Here is a 20,065-nt window from a genome sequence, read left to right on the forward strand (position 1 = left end):
TGCCAGCTCTGCTTCCAATTCTAGCTTCCTGCTAAAGCACAGCCTGGCAAGCAGCAGATGAAGGCTCAAGTACTTGAATCCCTGACACTCATATGGGAGACCCAAATTGAGTTCTGGGCTCCTGGCTTCAACTCAGCTGTTGCAGGCAATTGGGGAGTGAACCAGCAGATGGAAGATCTTTATCTCTGTCTCTCTTTCAAAATGAAAAAAAATATTTTTTTAATGGACAAAGGACTTGAATAGACATTTTCAAATACAGATAGCCAATAAGCATGTAACAAGATGCTAGCCATTGTTAAGTGTTAGCAAAGTGCAAATCAAAACCATAAGAAGATAATCATTTCATACCCACTAGGATGGCTATAGTTAAAAAAATGGAAAATTGGCCGGCGCCGTGGCTTAACAGGCTAATCCTCCACCTTGCGGCACTGGCACACCGGGTTCTAGTCCCGGCTGGGGCGCCGGATTCTGTCCTGGTTGCCCCTCTTCCAGGCCAGCTCTCTGCTGTGGCCCAGGAAGGCAGTGGAGGATGGCCCAAGTGCTTGGGCCCTGCACCTGCATGGGAGACCGGGAGAAGTGCCTGGCTCCTGGCTTTGGATCGGCGCGGTGCGCCGGCAACGGCAGCCATTGTAGGGTGAACCAACAGCAAAAAGGAGGACCTTTCTCTCTGTCTCTCTCTCTCTCACTGTCCACTCTGCCTTTAAAAAAAAAAAAAAAAAAAGGAAAATTACAAGTGTCAATGAGGATGTGAAGAAACTGGAATCCTGGTGCACTGATGATAATGTAAAGCACATGTAAAGCAGCTCAGTAATCCCTCAGAAATTTAAATATAATAGAGAACTGGCACTGTGGTGCAGCAGGTTGAGTTGCCACTTGCAATGCCAGCATCACATTTGAGTGCTGGCTGGAGTCCCAGCTGCTCCACTTCTGATCCAGCTCTCTGCCAATGGGCCTGAGAAAGCTGCGTAAGATGGCTCCAGAATTTGGGCCCCTGCCACCCACCCAGGAGACCCAGATGAGTTTCCTTGGCTTTTGCCCACCATAGTCCCAGCTGTTGTGGCCACTTGGGGAGTGACCCAGCAGATGGAAGATCTGTCTCTCCTTCTCTAACTCTGCCTTTCAAATAAATAAATAAATAAATAAATAAATCTTTTTTAAAAAAATTAAACACAAAATGACCCTATGCATAACTCAGAAATTATATTCACAATTTTACTCAAAGGAATTGAAAATTAGTACCTAGATACATGTACAATCAGTGTTCATAGGAGTGTTATTTACAATAGCCAAAAAGTGGAAATCACTCCGGTGTGTATCAAAAGATGGGTGAATAAGTAAAATGTGGCTTATATGCATACACAAAATGGATTATTCAGCCAGAAAAAGGAGTAAGTTCTGACACATGCTATAACGTGGATGGAGTCTGAAAACATTATGCTAATTAACACAAACCATACGTGACAATTCTTGTATGATTTCTCTTTAATGAGGAACCTAGAAAAGTCTAATTCATAGAGACAGGCTGGGGGTAGGGTGGGAAGGAATGGGGAGTTATTGCTTAATAGGTATAAAGTTTCTGTTTGGGATGATGAAATAGTGGTGGTGGTTACACAATACTGTGAACCTACTTACTGCCACTAAATCAAACACATCAAAATGTTGAAAATAGTAAATTTTGTTATGTATATTTTACCACAATTAAAAAGCATTTAAAATGGCAAACTTTGTCATATTTTACCACAATTAAAAGAATATAAAAAACAGATTTTCACTGGACAAAATCTTTCATTCACGAATTATTACTACAAAACAGAAATTCTATCCTTAAAATTGGTAAGCCAATTCTTAAAAGGATCATTAAAATAAAAAAATTGAAAAAAGTATGGAGCACAACATCTCTGTAGCCAAAATCAACAAACACTTCCAGATGCTGTTATTAACCAATAAGCCATTCCTGTAAATAGCATAGTTTTTCATTATTCCCAAAAAAGTCATACTGACTTTTATTAATGGAAATGATACTTTTTGTTAGTTTTTCCCATTTATGACTTACAGATGGTCATTAACAAGTAACAAGAACAAACATATAGGACAGTGTCTTTTTCAAACATGACAGGCATAAATGAATTGGGTGGAAGGGAAATTATGCACAAATGGGTACAATGTCTAGCTCACTATGGTGATGTTGTGACACCAATATCAAGCTTTTCCAATTGCATTACATTTTGGTTATTCCCATTCCATACCTTTTTTTAAAAAATAATTTTTATATATTTTTATTTCAAAGGCAAAGAAACACACACAGAGATGGGTTGGGGGCAAAGGGGATCTCTGATTTCTTGGCTCACTCCCTAATTATAAGCAACAGCCAAAGAGGCTGGGCCAGGCCAAGGCTAGCAGCCAATGAACTCAATCCAGGTCTCCCAAGTGGGTGGCTTTACCCAACAACTGGAGCTACCACCTGCTACCTCTCAGGGTATATATTAAGCATGAATTCTGAGAGGTATTATAGGGCTGACTCTCAGGCACTTGACAGAATCTGCATAATCCTTGGTGGCCAATATTAGGGGAGTAGGGGATAAAGCTTGGGTGCTAATAAAGGCACCTCCGTTTAAAGAGGGCACTTTCAAAAGACAAATAACTCACTCCAGATGGAGTTCTCAGACCTGGTTCTATGGAAGGGGAAATGAGAAAACTATCACCCTATAAGAACTGCACAGCACACACTTGCCTTTACCTGGTGGAGTAGCTTGTGTCTTCTAAAAATAGCCACATCAGCATTTCTAATCCCACATGCATTTCTAGAACCCTAATGACCCGCCCCAGGAGGTGGCATCTACTTTTCTCCTAGTTATCTGGACATCACTTGTGAATGTAGCAGAAGTGAAACTGCAGGATTGCTAGAGCAAGGTCATAAAAGGCAATACGGCTATCCCTCGCACAGGCTCTCTCTCAGGACATTGTCCAGGAACCCAGCCACCAGCTTGGCAGGAAGCCGAAGCCACATGGATGTTCTGGCCAACATCTCTAGCTAAGTCTCCAGCTGACAGTCACAGGTGTAAATGAACGAGCCTTCAAGTAATTTCAGTCCCCAGTCTGGAAGGTACTAATCATCATGGGGTGAATAATCGTGCTCTGTCTGAAATCATGACACAGAAAGCAATATTGTTTTAAGCAACTAAGGTGTAAGATAATTTGTTAGTCTGTATTAAACAACTAATTCATTGGATATGGTGTTACATTCCAGGTTGAGCATTCATGACCTGAAAATACAAAATCTGAAATACAAATTTTTTTTAAATTAAGGATAGGTTACTAGAACAAAGAGCAGAGTCAGATGTACAGATTGTAGAAACTGAAATGTGCTTAATATATTTGACACATAAAAGGAGATATCAAAGTTTGAGAAAGTTAACAGATTGTAATATTTGCATCAAGAAACTCTAGATATGGGAAACAGATTAAAGGACATTACTCATCATCTCAATATCATCTGTAAGACCTTAATTACAAAACTACTAACAGACATTACAGGTGGTCAATGTAAGTGAAGCAACACACCATATATTTATCAATAGACTCACTGAAACACCAATACAAATGCCAGTAAGATTTGTCCTTGGACATGAACAAGCTAATTCTAAAATGTATTCAGAAGAAAAAAGGTCAAAAATAGTAAACATACCCCGAGGAAGAGAGGGCTGATCATACGAGATAACGGTGTTATGAAAGCTACAGTAATTAACACAGGAATGTCAAACTGATTACAGAAACAGTATACAGAGCAGAAATAACATGGAAATGTGATATATGAGAGTTGACAGTTCAATTCAGAGGATGGGTTTTTCCCAGCTCTGATCTTTCCTTCCTTCTTTATATTGCTACCAGAATCAGCTTTCCAAAACACAGACCTGATTGTCACTTTTCCACCGAACGCATTCAATGACATCCAGGATATGTGTATCTTAACAAGTATTTCAGTGGTTACATAAATTGGAGAAATAGCAGATTCAATAAAGTGAAATAGGATTTTTTTTTTTTTTAAATAGTCAGTTCTCAGAGATGTCAATATTCTCATAAGGATTGTGAGCCTCTACATGGGAGACAGCACAACTGGCTAATTTTCCTAGACTTCTCAGGCCAAGGCATTCTTCTTTCTTTGGTTTAAACTACAGCTTGATGTTTAAACAGTGCTTCTTAAAACATAAACTGGGAATCAATACAGATATTTCATTGACTGACATGGCATTCAAGGCTCTGGGGATTGGGTGTAATGGTTTGGAACCGAGAAGACCCACAGGGCTCCAGCTCTTGCACTACAGCTGTTCACTTTTGTTATTTAACTTGTGATTTAGCTTCCAGATTTGTGAAATGGGAATAACAAGAGTACCTTGGGCACAGGGTTTTTGAGAGGATTAAATAAACCAATGACAACAACAAATTTTTTTTTCCTGTTCCTCTCCTACCCTTAAACCAGAGATACATTTAGAATTACTTACTCAACCAAGACTTGACTAACGCCTTTACTATCCTAAGAATGACTTGGCCCTTCCTACGTATCCATTCCTATTTTTAAAGCCCAATTCCAAAGAAAACCTAACTGGAGATGCTTTCCTTATTCTAAGTTCCTGAAAACAGAATGAATGATTTGCTCTTTTTTGCGTCATACTACTTTCTTCATCACACCATGAAAGCTTTGATTATACTATTATTAGTTTCTTATTTTTCAGGTTAGAATGGTTAAGTCAGAAGTGTGGAGATCATTTCATGCACACGTTATACAACATAAGTAGGTTATTTTAAAAGAAATTTTAAAACTATGAGAGAACAATTTAAAATGGCAAGTGGGATTCAAAGTAAATAATGAAAGTAACAATCTTTATATGTTTTTTATTTCAAAAATTTTGATTTCTGGCCCCAAATTTTTGCGAACCTATTGAAAACAGGGAGAAATGTTTTACAAAACACACTGTACATATAATATCTTGCAAATAAAACCCGGGCCTCTTTCACAGATCTTGAAAACAAACTTGCTTATAATTTGACTCCCACAGTTGTAGAATCAAAATATAAATTAATAGCTAAGAAAAAAATGGGCCTATCACTTGCAGCTCTTTGCCATTAATGTCCTTAACAGAACACAAAGTGAGAAGAAAAGTATTTAGACCTAAATTCTCAATAAATACGTGAGGGGGTATAACCTTATGGATAACAATATTTTAAAAAATATTAAATCTAGAAAATTTATGAAAACAATATTAGTCGGGGTGGGTATTTAGCAAAGCAGTTAAGATGCTGCTTGGTGTGTCTGCTTGTCCTGTTGGAATACCTTCTAATTTCAGTTTCCTGCTAATGTGCATCCTGTGAGGCGAAAGGTGATGGCTCAAGTACCTGGGTCCTAACACCCTACGTGGGTGACCTGGATTGAATTCTGGGCTCCTGTCTGTGGTTAGCTGAGCCAGGACTGTTGTGGATGTCTGCTGAGATATTTCTCTGTATCTCTGCCTCAAAAAAAAAAGTGTATATATAAAATTAAAAAAATATTAGTCAATGCTAGAGGGTCTAAGAGATTAAGAAAGATATTCTCATTGCTGCCAGCGAGGATGTAAATTAGTATAAGGTCTTGGGAATTGTGATTTGTATGCAAAACCTTAAAACAGCCAATTTTAGAAACCCATCCTAATGAAATATGCATAGAACAAGGTCTAGCATATAAATGTTTAATACACATGTGCTAAATAAATGATAAAGTAATATTAAGTGAAAAGAATATTAAAATGTGATTACTGTGACTGTAATGACACATGACCAACTGGGAAAAGAAGTCATGGGCAATTTTATAAATCAAAAGCTTTATTGAGATGTAAGTTGACGTACCGGAACATTCACCCATTGTATCTGTACAGTTCAGTTACTTCATTATACATTTCTGCAAATATCACCATAATCCAGCATCTTGGACAATCTTTCTCATTTGATCTTTTCTGTATCATAAATACAAGAAGGACTCCACTGAAATGTAGGTGGAGCTGAACCCTTAAAAACTACCTACAAAGTTATTTTCTACCTAGTCATCTGAGTTTGCCGCCTCATTCGACACACGCATCTTCCTAGCACTCGTGGGTTTTAAAAGCAGCAGCAAGGGCCTTTGCTATCCTCAGAAGTGAAACTGCAGGGGGTGAGCAGGCACGAAGCAGCACGGATTCTGTTCGGTGGATTACGGGGTAGGGTCACCGTTCTTAATTCTTGCGTAAATAAATAAAAAAGAAAAGGTTCCATGGAATCACGAGTACAGCCGCAGATCCTAACGGAAATGCAGGTACTGAACGGAACCAATCGTGCTAGCTGCAGACGTCCCGCGCCCCACCGGGGAAGCCGGCCGCCCCGGTCCCCAGCAGAGGACCTCATTAGGATTTACTTAGCCTCTACGACAGAAACCCCTTTGGGAAGAAGGCAGACTGAGCTTGCTTAGCGCCTAAATCCCCCTGTGCAGCCCAGGCTCCCGGCGCCCCGCCTACGGCCTCCTACCTGCAGAGAAGCAAAGCAGGGACACCCGGTGCCTCAAGCGGCCCAAGCCTAGCACTGTGGGAGCAAAGAACATGGCTTCATCGTCGGGGTGCGCTATCACCAGCAGGCTCCGGCTTCCTGCTCCCGGCAGGCCTGCTTGCTCCCGGCTCTTCATGCCTTCTGAGGGGTCCCAAACCCAAAGGAAACCCCACGCCAGGACTACCACCGCCGCCGCCGCCGCACACACCAGACTGACCACCTCCATGCTGGGTAAGTGGCATTGCGCTTGCGCAGTGCCAAAGGCTGCCCTTGACCCCGACTCCGCCGGGAAAACCGCACCCGCTGCAATTGCGTTCCGCCTTTAAGTCCGTCCTGACGCGGGGCTTTAGAAACAGGCTTTTCGGTTTTAACACGGAAGCCGGACGCTTCTTTTTCGAGCGCTCTCCATTACTATTATTGTTTCCCCCCCCAGCAGTTGAGGATTAAGTGTCTGAGCTGAACCGAATCCCTTACCACACAGTTTTCCACCCTTCTCCTTGGGTTTAAGGGGGAAGCGTTTTAAAACAACACCGCCCTATCGTGTAGGAAGAGTTCTCCCGTCTTCTACTTGGTCTCTAATGCATTTCTTAAATCTTTGGACTTTTTTGTAATTCTACGGCTAGCCAGCCCGTTATCTCGACGAGAGTTTTTCAAAAAAACAGCTAGACGCACCAACTTTTTCCTTGTTGACTTTGGGATACGGAGCGGTGGCTTACGAGGACCCCGTCTGGGTAGTTCACTCCTAGAGCAGGGCTGAGAGGCCACAGGCTCTCACAAGTTGCCGTAGCGTAGGGGAGAAGCATGGAGGACACAGCTGCCTCGCCCGGCAGCACAGCGAGGACTCGGCGCGACTTATAGCAGGGCCCTGGAAATGTCTCGGGTAGGTGGACCGCACGCGGGGACCGGACTTCCCTCCCCGCCGACGGCCCGGGGAAGCCGTGGCCGTTCCGCCGCGGACGGGGTCGCAGGGCCCGCGCACGGGCCTGGCGCGCTTCCCTTTCCCACGCCCGGGGGAAGGCCCCAAGCGCGCGGGAGCCGGCCGGCTGGCGGGCGGCGCCCCAGCCCCGGGTGCACGATGGCTGCCGCGCCGGGTCCGGCTGAGGGAGGCGGCTGCCCCGGCCTGGGTCCGGCTGAGGGGGTCGCCGCCAGGCCCAGGGGCAGACGTGACGGGAACCGAGGCGACCCAGGAAGCTCGGCCGAGGTAGCAGCGGCGCTCAGCCGGCGGAGGGAGTCGGTCTCTCAACTCTCCGGAAGGAGGAGGAGCCGGCATCGGAGCCGCCTTAGCCGCGGCCGCCGGGCTTGGGGGGGTGGGGGGAGGGAGAGGGGTTGAGTCAAGATGGCGGCCAAGGTGGCGAAGCAGCAGCAGCGGCGGCGGCGGCGGCGGCTGGAGTGAGCTCCCGGCTCGCCTGCGCCGAGCGAGGTCCCGGCGTAGGGACGCGCGCCGGGGCCGCGTCCTGCTCCTCAGCCCGGGGTGGAGGGGCGCGCCGGCTCCCACGCCCCGCCAGCTCCCGGTGAGTAGGCCGTGGCGCCCCGCAGCCCGGCCTCCGGGCCCCTGCTCGCCGCGGGGCTTCCGAGGACTTCCCCCCCAGGCACTGGCCTCGGGGGGCCGGCTTCTCGCTCTTAGCGAGAGGGGGCTCCTCGGGCCCGGCCCGGGTCGAGACCCGGTCCCAGCCGCGCAGCCTCTACCCGGTCGGCCGCCCAGGGACGGAGTCGGGCGAGGCGGGGAGCTCGGGCCGGGCGAGTGGCGGCTTATGGAGTTTAGAAGAAGAATGGACTGCGGCCCGGCCGGTGCCGAGGTGTCCCGTGGGGAGGGGGCGTGCGGAGCCTGCAGGGCTGGCCGCGGGTTGCCGAGCCGGGTGCCCGGGTGGGGCCGGCGCAGGTGGCGGGCCTCAGCGCATCCTGGGGCGGAGTTGGTGGCCGTCTTGCGAGCGTGGAAGGGGTTAGGGAGGGTGACAGCGATGGACAAGTGCGTGGACAGCAAACTAGTTCACCTTCCTTAGCGGACGGCCTCAGGGTGTAATGGCGTAGGGATGGGTAGTGGTGGTGGTGGTGGCGGTGGCGGTGGTGGCCAGCGTCCGAACCGTGTACCTTCCGCCGTTTATTATGGGTGTGTTTTCGTGGCCCAGGTCGGAGGGTGCACCTCGTTTCGAGGGGGAAGGAGGGATTTGAGAAACTGTAATTGAGAACTCGGCCTTCTCGGGGAGGCGACCGGAATCGTTCCGTGTAGTCACGGATTGGAGGAATGGCTGGGAATAAGTGGTATTTGTGAAAAGTCTGCTGGCGAAGTGTCAGGCCACGGTAGCTCGTCTTCAACAGAGTTCACCTGGGAGAGTAGTGGGATGAGTAATTCTAATCTTTGGGGGGGGGGTTGGTATATTCACCTGCATCAGATTTGCTTCCCTAATGATATCCTAATTATACTGAAATTTACATTCCTTGTGTGCAGCCTGGTGAGGCGGGGATGGGAGGCAGAACATGGCAGTGTGGAAAGAGCAACAGGCCTGGGATTTTCAAATGCCTGCGAATTAATTCATTCGTTCAGCACATCTCGATCCGTAGGGCTGGTGCCGGCTCACGTGTGATTGTCCCGTGGATAACTGAAGAGTTGGTGGCGTTACTGTATTTAATTTTTAGTAGTTTTTTGAAAATGTTTTGATGTGCGCTTTCATAAAGATCTTTTATTGGATGAATCAGCTTGTACTTGCCTGGGCTCTGGAGCAGACCAGTTTTAGAATCTTCTTTAGACATGGGTGAAACAGAAGAAATAACCGCGAGTTGCTGGAGAGAGCAGTCGTGTGTGTTATTTTCTCATCCTGTTCACCTCCAGTGGAAGTTTATTATTTATAGGACCCAGTTGCTTTGCCTTTCTTATGCACACCTGTTAATGGAAATCAAGGTTGATATAAATGTATATAAAATATCACACACTAGGAAGTGACTACTAGTAGTACCAAAATACTTTTACAAAAAGCTTTCCATATGTTACCTCACACCCCCCCCCCCCGAGAAAATATTTATAATACAAAGATTCCTGATTCTTTCTGTAACTAACTGTGACATTCTGTAATGTCAACCTTTGTGTGCTTCAGTTTCCTCATCTATATTATTAGGAAAGCATCTCTTCTCTTTGGGTTGGCTCTTGAGAGCCTGAGGGGAGTTAAGTTTTGAAATGGCTTTCAGCAGATTGAAAGGGTTATGTTGTAGGAGATTAGTAGCAGCTCCCTCTGTGAGCTCCGGTAGTGCTTTATCTGCGCATCTCTCATGGTGCTTAACACTTTCTGCCTTGTGTTGTAGGTATTTATGCACCTGTTTATCTCCTTTTGACAGCCGGATAGACCCTTCTCTGATTTTATCTTTATGTTTAAGGCACTAGGTAAAAGGGTGTGTGTGTGAGAGAAAGAGAGAGGAGAGAGAGAGAAAGGGAGGGATTGACACTGCAAGTTTTGGTTGAATGAGTAAACACAAAATTCTAGTTAGGGAAATATATTCACATTACAACTTAACCAGCATATACTTGTTATCTGCTGTGACATATCTGTAGGGCTGTGATTTCCCTCTGACCTCTAGAGGAGTATTTTTTTAGCTGAATGACTTGTTAGATTTAAAAAATGAAGTGTTTGGCCTGTTCTTTTCATTTAAAGAAAAGCGTGAAATGTTGGAAATTGTGTTTCTTAGAATTTAATTGAATAAAAGTTTGTCCCAAGGCTACGTAAGTTTAGATTAGTCCTGCTTTTAAAAGCGTTTTAAAAAAATGTGAAATGGTGAGATTGTCTTGCCATTGAGGCCTTTGGATACAGATGAATGTCAGGCTATTTGTTACTCAGTTTTAATTATATTTTGAGATCTTTTTTGTAGTCTCAAATTCTTTTGATGCCTGGGAATGATAGAGCTCTCACATATTTCCTCTTTTATTTCAGATACTGGATTTTACTAGAATATGATACAGAGCAGTAAAAAAAAGGTTGGCCATATTTGTAGGTTGTACATTCATGTCTTTTTGTTAATTTACTTGTTCCATCACTTTGAGGTGCCTTTTATGTTCAGGGACATCAGTAAATGATGCTAACGTATAAAGCATAGACAGGCAGAGCAGTTCAATGTGCAGGTAGCTCGATCTGTGGATGGCCTAACATTTTGTCCTTTGCAGGTTTGAGGATATAAGAAGTACATTTAGATAGTTAAGAAAATGTTTTGTTTCTTTTTCTATCAGAACATCTTAAGAGTATTGAAAAACAATGAAAAGCTTCTCTAATGTAGCAATAATTGTATGTGAAGCATCTGTTTTTTATTTTGGTATTCTTATGGTGGTGTTCTTCCATGAACATTTGTACTGTTCTTCCCATCACTTTTTTCTTTTTTTCTACCCGAGAAGCTTGTGTGGTCAAAATATTTCTTGGAGAGTCTTCAGATAAAACTTACTCTCACCTCCTCCTCCTTTGCATTTGAAAGTCAGACCATACGAAACACTGAGTGTTCCATGGCATTCGGAGTCCTTTTGCTTCTTCCGTGTGTGCTGCTGATACTTTTATTTAGCAGTGAACTCAAAAACAAACAGAATTGGTTAAATAAGACGCTAATAATTTATAGAATAGAGAGTCATGTAGATGATCAGGTTTCACATCTTTTACTTTTGGATAAACTGAGGGTCGCAGAGTAAACTGATTGCCTCAGCTGTTGCGTTGGGACCGGAGCAGAATCCAGGTCTGCTGACATTCAGTTTAGTGCTCTTACTGCATACCACACCGTCCATGGGATGATTCAGTGTAATGGCTGATGCTTATAATTGTTGACTTAATAACAAAAATGGAAGTGGATGGGAAATGAGAAGTCACTTTATTTTTTTTAAGATTTATTTGAAACTCAGAGTTACACAGAGAAGGAGAGGCGCATGGGGATGGGGGGTGGTGGTGGGGATGGGGGTGGTGGTGGTTCCCATCCGCTGATTCACTCTCCAAGTTGACTGCAACGGTTGGAGCTGTGCCGATAGGGAGCCAGGAGCTTCTTCCGGGTCTTCCACACGGGTGCAGGGCCCCTAGGATTTGGGTCATCTTCCACTGCTTTCCCAGGCCATAGCAGAGAGCTGGATCTGAAGTGGAGCAGCTGGGTCTCAAACCGGTGCTCATATGGGATGTTGATACTGCAGCCGCCCTGAGAAATTACTTTGGATATTCAGCTGAGGTGTGGAATTTGAGATATTTCTACAATTCAAATACAGTGTGAAGAAAATTAGGGGCCCCACACTGGGCATAGAGGGTTAAGCCTCCACCAGGCAATTCTTGCATCCCATATGGGCGCCAGTTCAAGTCCTGGCTGCTCCACTTCTGATCCAGCTCCCTTCTAATATGCCTGGGAAAGCAGCAGAGGATCCTTGGGCCCCTGCATCCATGGGGGAGACCCAGAAGAAGCTCCTAGCTTCAGCCTGGCCCATTTCAGGAGTAAACCGGCAGATGAAAGATCTCTCTCTCCCCTCCCCCATCTCTACCTTTCAGATAAATAAATAAATCTTTTTTTTTTAATTATTTTTTATTTTATTTTATTTTTTTAATTTTTGACAGGCAGAGTGGATAGTGAGAGAGAGAGACAGAGAGAAAGGTCTTCCTTTTTGCCCTTGGTTCACCCTCCAATGGCCGCCGCGGTAGCGCGCTGCGGCCGGCGCACCGCGCTGATCCGATGGCAGGAGCCAGGTGCTTCTCCTGGTCTCCCATGGGGTGCAGTGCCCAAGGACCTGGGCCATCCTCCACTGCACTCCCTGGCCACAGCAGAGAGCTGGCCTGGAAGAGGGGCAACCGGGACAGGATCGGTGCCCCGACCGGGACAAGAACCCGGTGTGCCGGCGCCGCAAGGCGGAGGATTAGCCTAGTGAGCCGCGGCGCCGGCCATAAATAAATCTTAAAAAAAATTGGCCTTGATCAATATCAGTGTTATCGTGATCAATGGGAATTATCTATCTTGCCTAAATTTTGTCTGTGTTGACTAATATCTTAAACAAAAATAAATTTCTTTGAGGTTGTCTGGACCTAATGACAATTTTGAAATGTAAGTATTACAGTGATAGAAATTGTATTTTGGGGGCTGGCGCCGTGGCTTAACAGGCTAATCCTCCGCCTTGCGGCGCCGGCACACCGGGTTCTAGTCCCGGTCGGGGCACCGATCCTGTCCCGGTTGCCCCTCTTCCAGGCCAGCTCTCTGCTGTGGCCAGGGAGTGCAGTGGAGGATGGCCCAAGTGCTTGGGCCCTGCACCCCATGGGAGACCAGGAGAAGCACCTGGCTCCTGCCATCGGAACAGCGCGGTGCACCGGCCGCAGTGCGCCTACTGCGGTGGCCATTGGAGGGTGAACCAACGGCAAAAAGGAAGACCTTTCTCTCTGTCTCCCTCTACTATCCACTCTGCCTGTCAAAAATTAAAAAAAAAAAAAAAAAAGAAATTGTATTTTGGTACCTCTGAGACCCAAATAGGCTAAATTATTTTAGAAACTTAGCTATTGCTTTCTTCACTGTCTTCCTGAATTTTTAAAGTGTGAGGGACTTGAATAGTTCTATAGAAAATTAGATGACAGTCAAACACATGAAGTCTTACCTTTAATGCTATGTTGAAAAGCTTACTTTTTTACTTTAAATGATGTCCCTTGTTTTTTAATTTATTTGAAAGGAAGAGAGATTCATTCTGCAAATACCTGCAGTAACTAGGGCTGGGCCAAGCTGAAGTTTACTGGAACTCTGTCGGGGTCTCCCATGTGAGGGTTGGGGACTCGAGTACTTGAGCACCTGCTGCCTCACAGGGAAGTTGGGAGTTGGGAGTGGAGCCGGGACTTGAACCCAGGCACTGTAACTTGAGATGCAGACATCTTAACGACTAGACCAGATGCCTGCCCTGAAATGATTATCTGTAATATTAGCTTTCTATAGGTACTCAACGCTGTAACTTTTATTTAAAAGGAAAAGTTAGGGGCCAGGTTTTGGTGCAGTGGGTTAAGCCACAGATTTCTTTTGAAAGATTTATTTATTTATTTGAAAGGCAGAGTTACGGAGATGGGGAAAAAGACAGACCTGGGCTGTCTTGTGTCCCTTTCCCAGATGCATTAACAGGGAGCTGGATTGAAAGTGGAGCAGCCGGGACTTGAAGTGGTGTTTATATGGCATGCTGGTGTTGCAGGTGGTGGTGTTACCCACTGCACCACACTGCCAGCCCCCAGATTATTTTTAAACTGTGATAGCCTTCTCATGACTACACAGCATGGCATATTTCTTTATTCCATTTGGGATGTTAAATAGTTGCCTATTTGAGTTGTATTAAGAAGAGTTGTTTGGGGCAGACATTTGGCATCATGATTAAGATGTTGCTTGGGGTGCATGCATCCCATATCTGGGTGCCTGGGTTCAAGTCCCAGCTCTGCTCAGTTCTAGCTTCCTGTTGCTGCAGACCCTGTGAAGTAGCAGGTGATGGCTCAAGTAGTTGGGCCCCTGCCGCCCACGTGGGATATGCAGATTTAGTTTTAGGCTCCTGGTTTGACTTGGCTTGGCTGTTGTGGGCATTTGGCGAGTGAATCAATAGGTAGGTGATCTGTATCTGTCACTCAGGTTAAAAAGAAAATTAGCCACACTTTTATTTTAAAAAGTTTTTTCTCATCTTTTCTGGAGTGCCTTACCCATCTAAATTCTGTTACTTCTAGATCTGCCTTTCTGGTTGGTTGGTCATGTGTTTCTTCATGCAGGCAGTCTCCTTCTTTTACCTTCTCCAGAATTTATACTTTTATCCTGTAAATTGTAGATGCTTTATACCATCATAGTTATGCACATGTCTGCTTAATCCCCATAAGACTTATTTTATTTATTTATTTATTTATTTATTTTTTGACAGGCAGAGTGGACAGTGAGAGAGAGAGAGACAGAGAGAAAGGTCTTCTTTTTGCCGTTGGTTCACCCTCCAATGGCTGCCATGGCTGGCGCACCGCGCCGATCCAAAGCCAAGAGCCAGGCGCTTCTCCCAGTCTCCCATGCAGGTGCAGGGCCCAAGCACTTGGGCCATCCTCCACTGCACTCCCTGGCCACAGCAGAGAGCTGGCCTGGAAGAGGGGCAACCGGGACAGAATCCGGTGCCCCGACCGGGACTAGAACCCGGTGTGCCGGCGCCGCAAGGCGGAGGATTAGCCTAGTGAGCCGCGGCACCGGCCCCCATAAGACTTTTATATAATGGTTCTTTGTTGAAATGAAATAGAGTACTTCCAAAAGTTCTTGAAAAAAATTAAAAGGTAAACTTATTTTGGTACAAAAATCTTTGAGATCCATGCATTGTTTGCATAATACATGTTTATATGTGCTTTTTGGATGCTCTTATGTGTATCTAAGTTATTGTTTTCATTCTTCCCCTTTCCTGTCCAGGGTAGTAGATATTTATTGAGTGCATGAAAAGAACCTAACAGCTTGAACTAGGGTGGCTGTGATAGATGTCTGATACAGCTGCAGCATTTTATATGGAATTGTTCACGAAACTGAGAAACAGCTAGAAATTTCACTAATGTCAGTGCAGTAACATCTGTAATCAGTGAATTTTCAAATCATTTCTCTAAAAATAAATTTTGTGTAATTTTCCTGGGATTTTTGGGAGGACAAGAAAGAAGACATGGGATTGGTTCATCCCAGAAAGTGTGTGTATATCCAGATGATGTTGGAATACAAGAATGCTTTAATTTCTAGAGGCAGGGGATTTTGGAGAAGTTCCAGTGCTAGAAAAATACTGTGAACTAGAATATAGAATGGTTGATGATATTATAATAGAATTTGAGGATGCTTTTGAAAAACTAGCACTCATTTTATGTAAAAAATTAATAAGTAGATTAGAGGAGCAAGGAAGCGCGAAGTTAAGATTACCAAATTATTTTGATATTCTCCAGTAGGCACTGTAAAGGAGGAAAATAAAATTTGGGCTTTTTTGTTGTACACAATTAGTGTACATCATGATTACATTTTTGGAAAATTTGACTTTTAGACTTGTTATAAGGTCACCTTTATGGTTATAGATTGACCCTTCCCTCCAAACTTTTATTTAACTGACAGACTCTATTAATGACATTTTTGCTGTCATCATACACAGTTCAGATTCAGTTATTTGTTTTAGGCAGTTCATTTCCCTTGGCAATAGCATACAAATTTATGTAATTTTGAAAATGTTTGTTTTAAGTAGTAATCATCATGTCTTTGAACTCGCGTTCAAAGACATTTTAATTTTGCATTACTTTTGCTTAAGTTCTTTTCCTTGGTTTTTACATAACAATAATAGTCATGTATTTGAAAATATTTGGAATGAAACCAAAACTTGTGCTTTCTAGGAGTTGTAGCCTAAAATATGCACAGTGTAAATATACCAGATGTAGTATTATACGCACACTGTGTGTGGTGGTGGGGGAGGGAGAAGTTACTTTATATTCACACAAAACCTATGAATGTGTGAAAGAGGATATGCTATTTTAAAATCCTCTTTCATTTATTATAAGTAATACGTTGTCTTGTGGAAGCGCAATATAGAAACAAAGAGTTTGACTCCCTAGGGCTGGCATTGTGACACAGCAGTTTGCCAGCAGGCAGCCCTTCTGAGCACAGATTGGAGACCTGGCTTCTTGACTTCACTTCTAGCTTCTTACTAATGCTCCTGGGAAGCCAGTGGAGGATGACCTATGTACTTGGGCCTCTACCACCCATGTGGGAGACCAGGATGGAGTCTTGGCTCCTGGCTTTGACCACTCCTGTTTGTTGCTGCCTTATGGGGAGTGAACCAACAGATGACAGTGCCCCTCTCTGTCTCTCCCTCTCTTTCTGTTGCTCTGCCTTATAAATAAATAAATAATCTTAAAAACAAAGAATTGACTTCCTAGGTATAATCTGCTGAGTGTTATAAATTCTTCTAGATTTTTTTTCTGTGTATAATTTTCTTTATAGTGTAGAGTCATATGCACCATTCTTTTATATATTACTATTCCAGATATATTTAGAGCTCTCTATCATTAGAAGCTACACAGTCTTCCACTTCCACTGTATGTTAGCTGTTTTCGTTATTATTCTGTATAAGGCTTCTGGGTTTCATCCTCTAGTTAAAGAAACCTTCTTTATGCTAAAATTTAAAATATTCACCCATGGGGAGGGAAGGAGGAAGGGAATATTACTATGCCTAGAATTTTGTCTGTAAGCTATAGTGAATCTGTTAAAAACTAAAAGTAAAAAAAATCACCATCTACTAAAATAGAAAAGCAAAGTGAGTAGCATCATGTGTTATATATTAAGTTATTATTATTTTTTTTTAGAAGTAGAGTTACAGACGGAGTTACAGAGAGAAAGGTCTTTCTTCTGTTGGTTTACTCCCCAAATGGCCACAACAGCTGGAGCTGCATGAGGAGCTGCACCAGGAGCCAGGTGCTTCTTCCTGGTCTCCCACATGGGTGCAGGGGCTCAAGGACTTGGACCATCTTTTACTGCTTTCCCAGGCTATAACAGAGAGCTGGATTGGAAGTGGAGCAGCCGAGACTAGAACCAGCGCCCATATGGGATGCCAATGCCACAGGTGGGAGATTAACCCACTCTGCCACTGGGCCGGCCCCTAAGTTACTATTTGTTTTAAAAAGAAAAATAATGTGTACATATTTGCTTAGATACCAAAGGATATGTCTGAAAGGATACTTTGTAATGTTGGTTGTTTTAGGAAGAATTGAATGGGATTCAGACTTTTAACTGTTTCCTGTTTTGTATTTTTCAGACAAGCAGTTCCTCTGATTTTGATTTAATACACTTATGGTTCTTTCCTTTTTCTTTTCCTTCTACATTTAATTTTGAATCATTTGATGCATCTGGAATTTATTATATAGGAAGTGAGTTGGGAGATGAAATTGTGCATGTTTTTTCCCCAGTTGACCTGTTGCATCAGCACCATTTAGTGAATTAATCCATCTTTTGCTCCCTGATGCGAATCACAACCATAATCATTTATTAAATGTGTTTGAGACTATTGTTGTTATTTTCTCCTGATCTCTTGCTGTGTATTACTACTGTACCTTCAAATTGTTGTTATTTTATAATTTTACTATTGGTAGCGTTAGTCAACTGTTTGCTCTTTTTTTTTTTTTTTTAAGATTTATTCTGTTTATTTGAAAGGCAGAGTTACAGAGAGAGGTAGAACTAGAGAGAGAGGTCTTCCATGCACTGATTCACTCCCCAGATGGCTGCAGTGACCAGAGCTGAGCCGATCCGAAGCCAGGAGCTTCTGCCAGATCTCCCACACAGATGCAGGAGTCCAAGGACGTGGGCCATCTTCCACTGCTTTCCCAGTCCATAGCAGAGAGCTGGATTGGAAGTGGAGTAGCCAGGACTCGAACCGGCGCCCATGTGGGATTATGGCGCTGCAGGCCCGGGCTTTAATCCGTTGTGCCACAGCGCCGGCCACTATTCTGTTCTTTTAAGAATTTTCTGATCTATGAATTCTTCTGGATGAACTTTATTTTTTTTTTTTAAAGATTTATTTATTTATTGGGGCCGACGCTGTGGCTTAGTGGATAAAGCTGCTGCCTGCAGTTTTGGCATCCCATATGGACGCTAGTTCAAGTCCTGGCTGCTCCACTTCCCATCCAGCTCTCTGCTTTGGCCTGGGAAAACAGTAGAAGATGGCCCAAGTCCTTGCACTCCCACGTGGGAGACCCAGAAGCAGCTCTGCCTCTTGGCTTCAGATGGGCTCAGCTGTAGTCATTGCAGCCAGCTGGAGAGTGAACCAGCAGATGGAAGACCTCTTTCTCTCTCTCTCTCTCTCTCTGTCTCTGCCGCTCCTTCTCTCTCTGTGTAACTTTGATTTTCAAATAAATAGATAAATCTTTTTTTTTTTTGACAGGCAGAGTGGATAGTGAGAGAGAGAGAGAGACAGAGAGAAAGGTCTTCCTTTTCCGTTGGTTCACCCCTCAATGGCTGCTGCGGCCAGCACACCGCGCTGATCCAAAGGCAGGAGCCAGGTGCTTCTCCTGGTCTCCCATGCGGGTGCAGGGCCCAAGCACTTGGGCCATCCTCCACTGAACTCCTGGGTCACAGCAGAGAGCTGGACTGGAAAAGGAGCAACCGGGACAGAATCTGGTGCCCCAGCCAGGACTAGAACCTGGGGTACCGGTGCAGCAGGCGGAGGATTAGCCTGTTGAGCTGCAGCGCTGGCCGATAAATAAATCTTAAAAAATTTATTTATTTATTTGCAAAAGTAACAGAGGAAGAGAGAGAGCAAGCGAGCGAGAGCAAGCTTCCATCCACTGATTGACTCCCCAAATGTCCGCAAGGGCCAGGGGCTGAACCAGGCTGAAGCCAGGAGGCAGAATGCAGGGGCTCAAGCTCTTGGACATTAACGGTGAGTTGGATCAGAGTGGAGTAGCTGGTCTTTGACCGGTGCCCATATGGAGTTACTGGCACTGCAGGTGGCAGTTTTACTAGTTGTGCCACAGGGCCAGCCCCTGTTTATTTAATTTTATTAAAGATTTATTTATTTGAAAGGCAGAGTTACAGAGAAAAAGGGGGAGAGATAGCTCGTTCACTCCCCACATGACTGCAGTGGCTGGAGCTGGGCTGGTCTGGAGCCAGGAGCCAGGAACTTCCTCATGGGTCCATGGGCTCAAGCACTTGGGACTATCTTCCACTGCTTTCCTAGGTGCGTTAGCAGGGAGCTGGATTGGAAGTGGAGCAGCTGGGACTTGAACTGGTGCCCAAATGGAATGCTGATACTGCCGGCAGTGGCTTAACCCACTATATCACAACTTTGGCCCCCTGGATGAACTTTAGAATCGTTCTGTGAAGTTAAAAAACTTGCTGAAATTTTTATTGAATATCAATTAGGAATGCTGGAATTATAGTTAATTGTGGGAAAATTGACATCTTCATGTTCTTTTTTTTTTTAAATAAAAGATTTATTTGAAATGTAGAGCTAGAGAACTACATCTGGGTCTCTCACATGGATGCAGAGGCCTAGACGTTTGGGTCATCTTCCATTGCTTTTGCTGGGAACATCAGCAGGGAGCTGGATCAGAAGTGGAGCAGCCAGGACATAAACTGGCACCCATGTGTTATGATGGCCTTGCAGGCTGTGTCTAAAACTGCTATACCTCAATGCTGATTCGCCTCCTATATTTTAAAACTTTGTTTCAAATAAGCCCTATACATTTCTTATTTACTTAAAATTTTATTTATTTGAAAGGCAGAAAGAGAGAGAGAGAGAGACAGACAATCTTCCATCTGCTTGTTTGCTCCCCAAACGCCCACAGCAGGCCAGGGCTGGGCCAGGTCAAAACCAGGTTCTTGGTACTCAAGCGAGGTCTCTGGATGAGAGTGGCAGGGACTGACTATTCAGGTCCTCACACTGCCTCTCAGGGTGTGCCTTAGCTGGAAACTGGAATCAGAAGCAGAGCTGGCACTGGTAAGATTGAGAGTAACTGGTGGGCACTTACCTTTAGGGTGCTCTGAGAGGCCATTCTGAGGAGATGACATTTGAACTGAATCCTTAAGTTTGAGG

The 20,065-nt window shown here is 44.4% G+C and overlaps 2 protein-coding genes across 5 annotated transcripts in view; one reads left to right on the forward strand and one right to left on the reverse strand.

The window, feature by feature from the left end:
* The window catches only part of PIGL (phosphatidylinositol glycan anchor biosynthesis class L), a 76,369-nt gene extending 69,430 nt beyond the window's left edge, over nt 1–6,939 (reverse strand). For both annotated transcript variants that reach the window (XM_062216458.1, XM_062216457.1), the window contains exon 1: nt 6,529–6,939. In XM_062216458.1, the coding sequence (XP_062072442.1) occupies nt 6,529–6,772 (244 nt within the window). In that variant the 5' untranslated portion in view covers nt 6,773–6,939. The remainder of the gene's footprint in view (nt 1–6,528) is intronic.
* Nucleotides 6,940–7,930: 991 nt separating this feature from the next.
* The window catches only part of NCOR1 (nuclear receptor corepressor 1), a 177,885-nt gene continuing 165,750 nt past the window's right edge, over nt 7,931–20,065 (forward strand). For all 3 annotated transcript variants that reach the window (XM_062216449.1, XM_062216450.1, XM_062216451.1), the window contains exon 1: nt 7,931–8,057. The gene's annotated coding sequence lies outside the window, so the exon portion shown is untranslated. The remainder of the gene's footprint in view (nt 8,058–20,065) is intronic.

This window comes from Lepus europaeus, chromosome 18 (genome assembly GCF_033115175.1).
Source record: "Lepus europaeus isolate LE1 chromosome 18, mLepTim1.pri, whole genome shotgun sequence".
Classification (NCBI taxonomy): domain Eukaryota; kingdom Metazoa; phylum Chordata; class Mammalia; order Lagomorpha; family Leporidae; genus Lepus; species Lepus europaeus.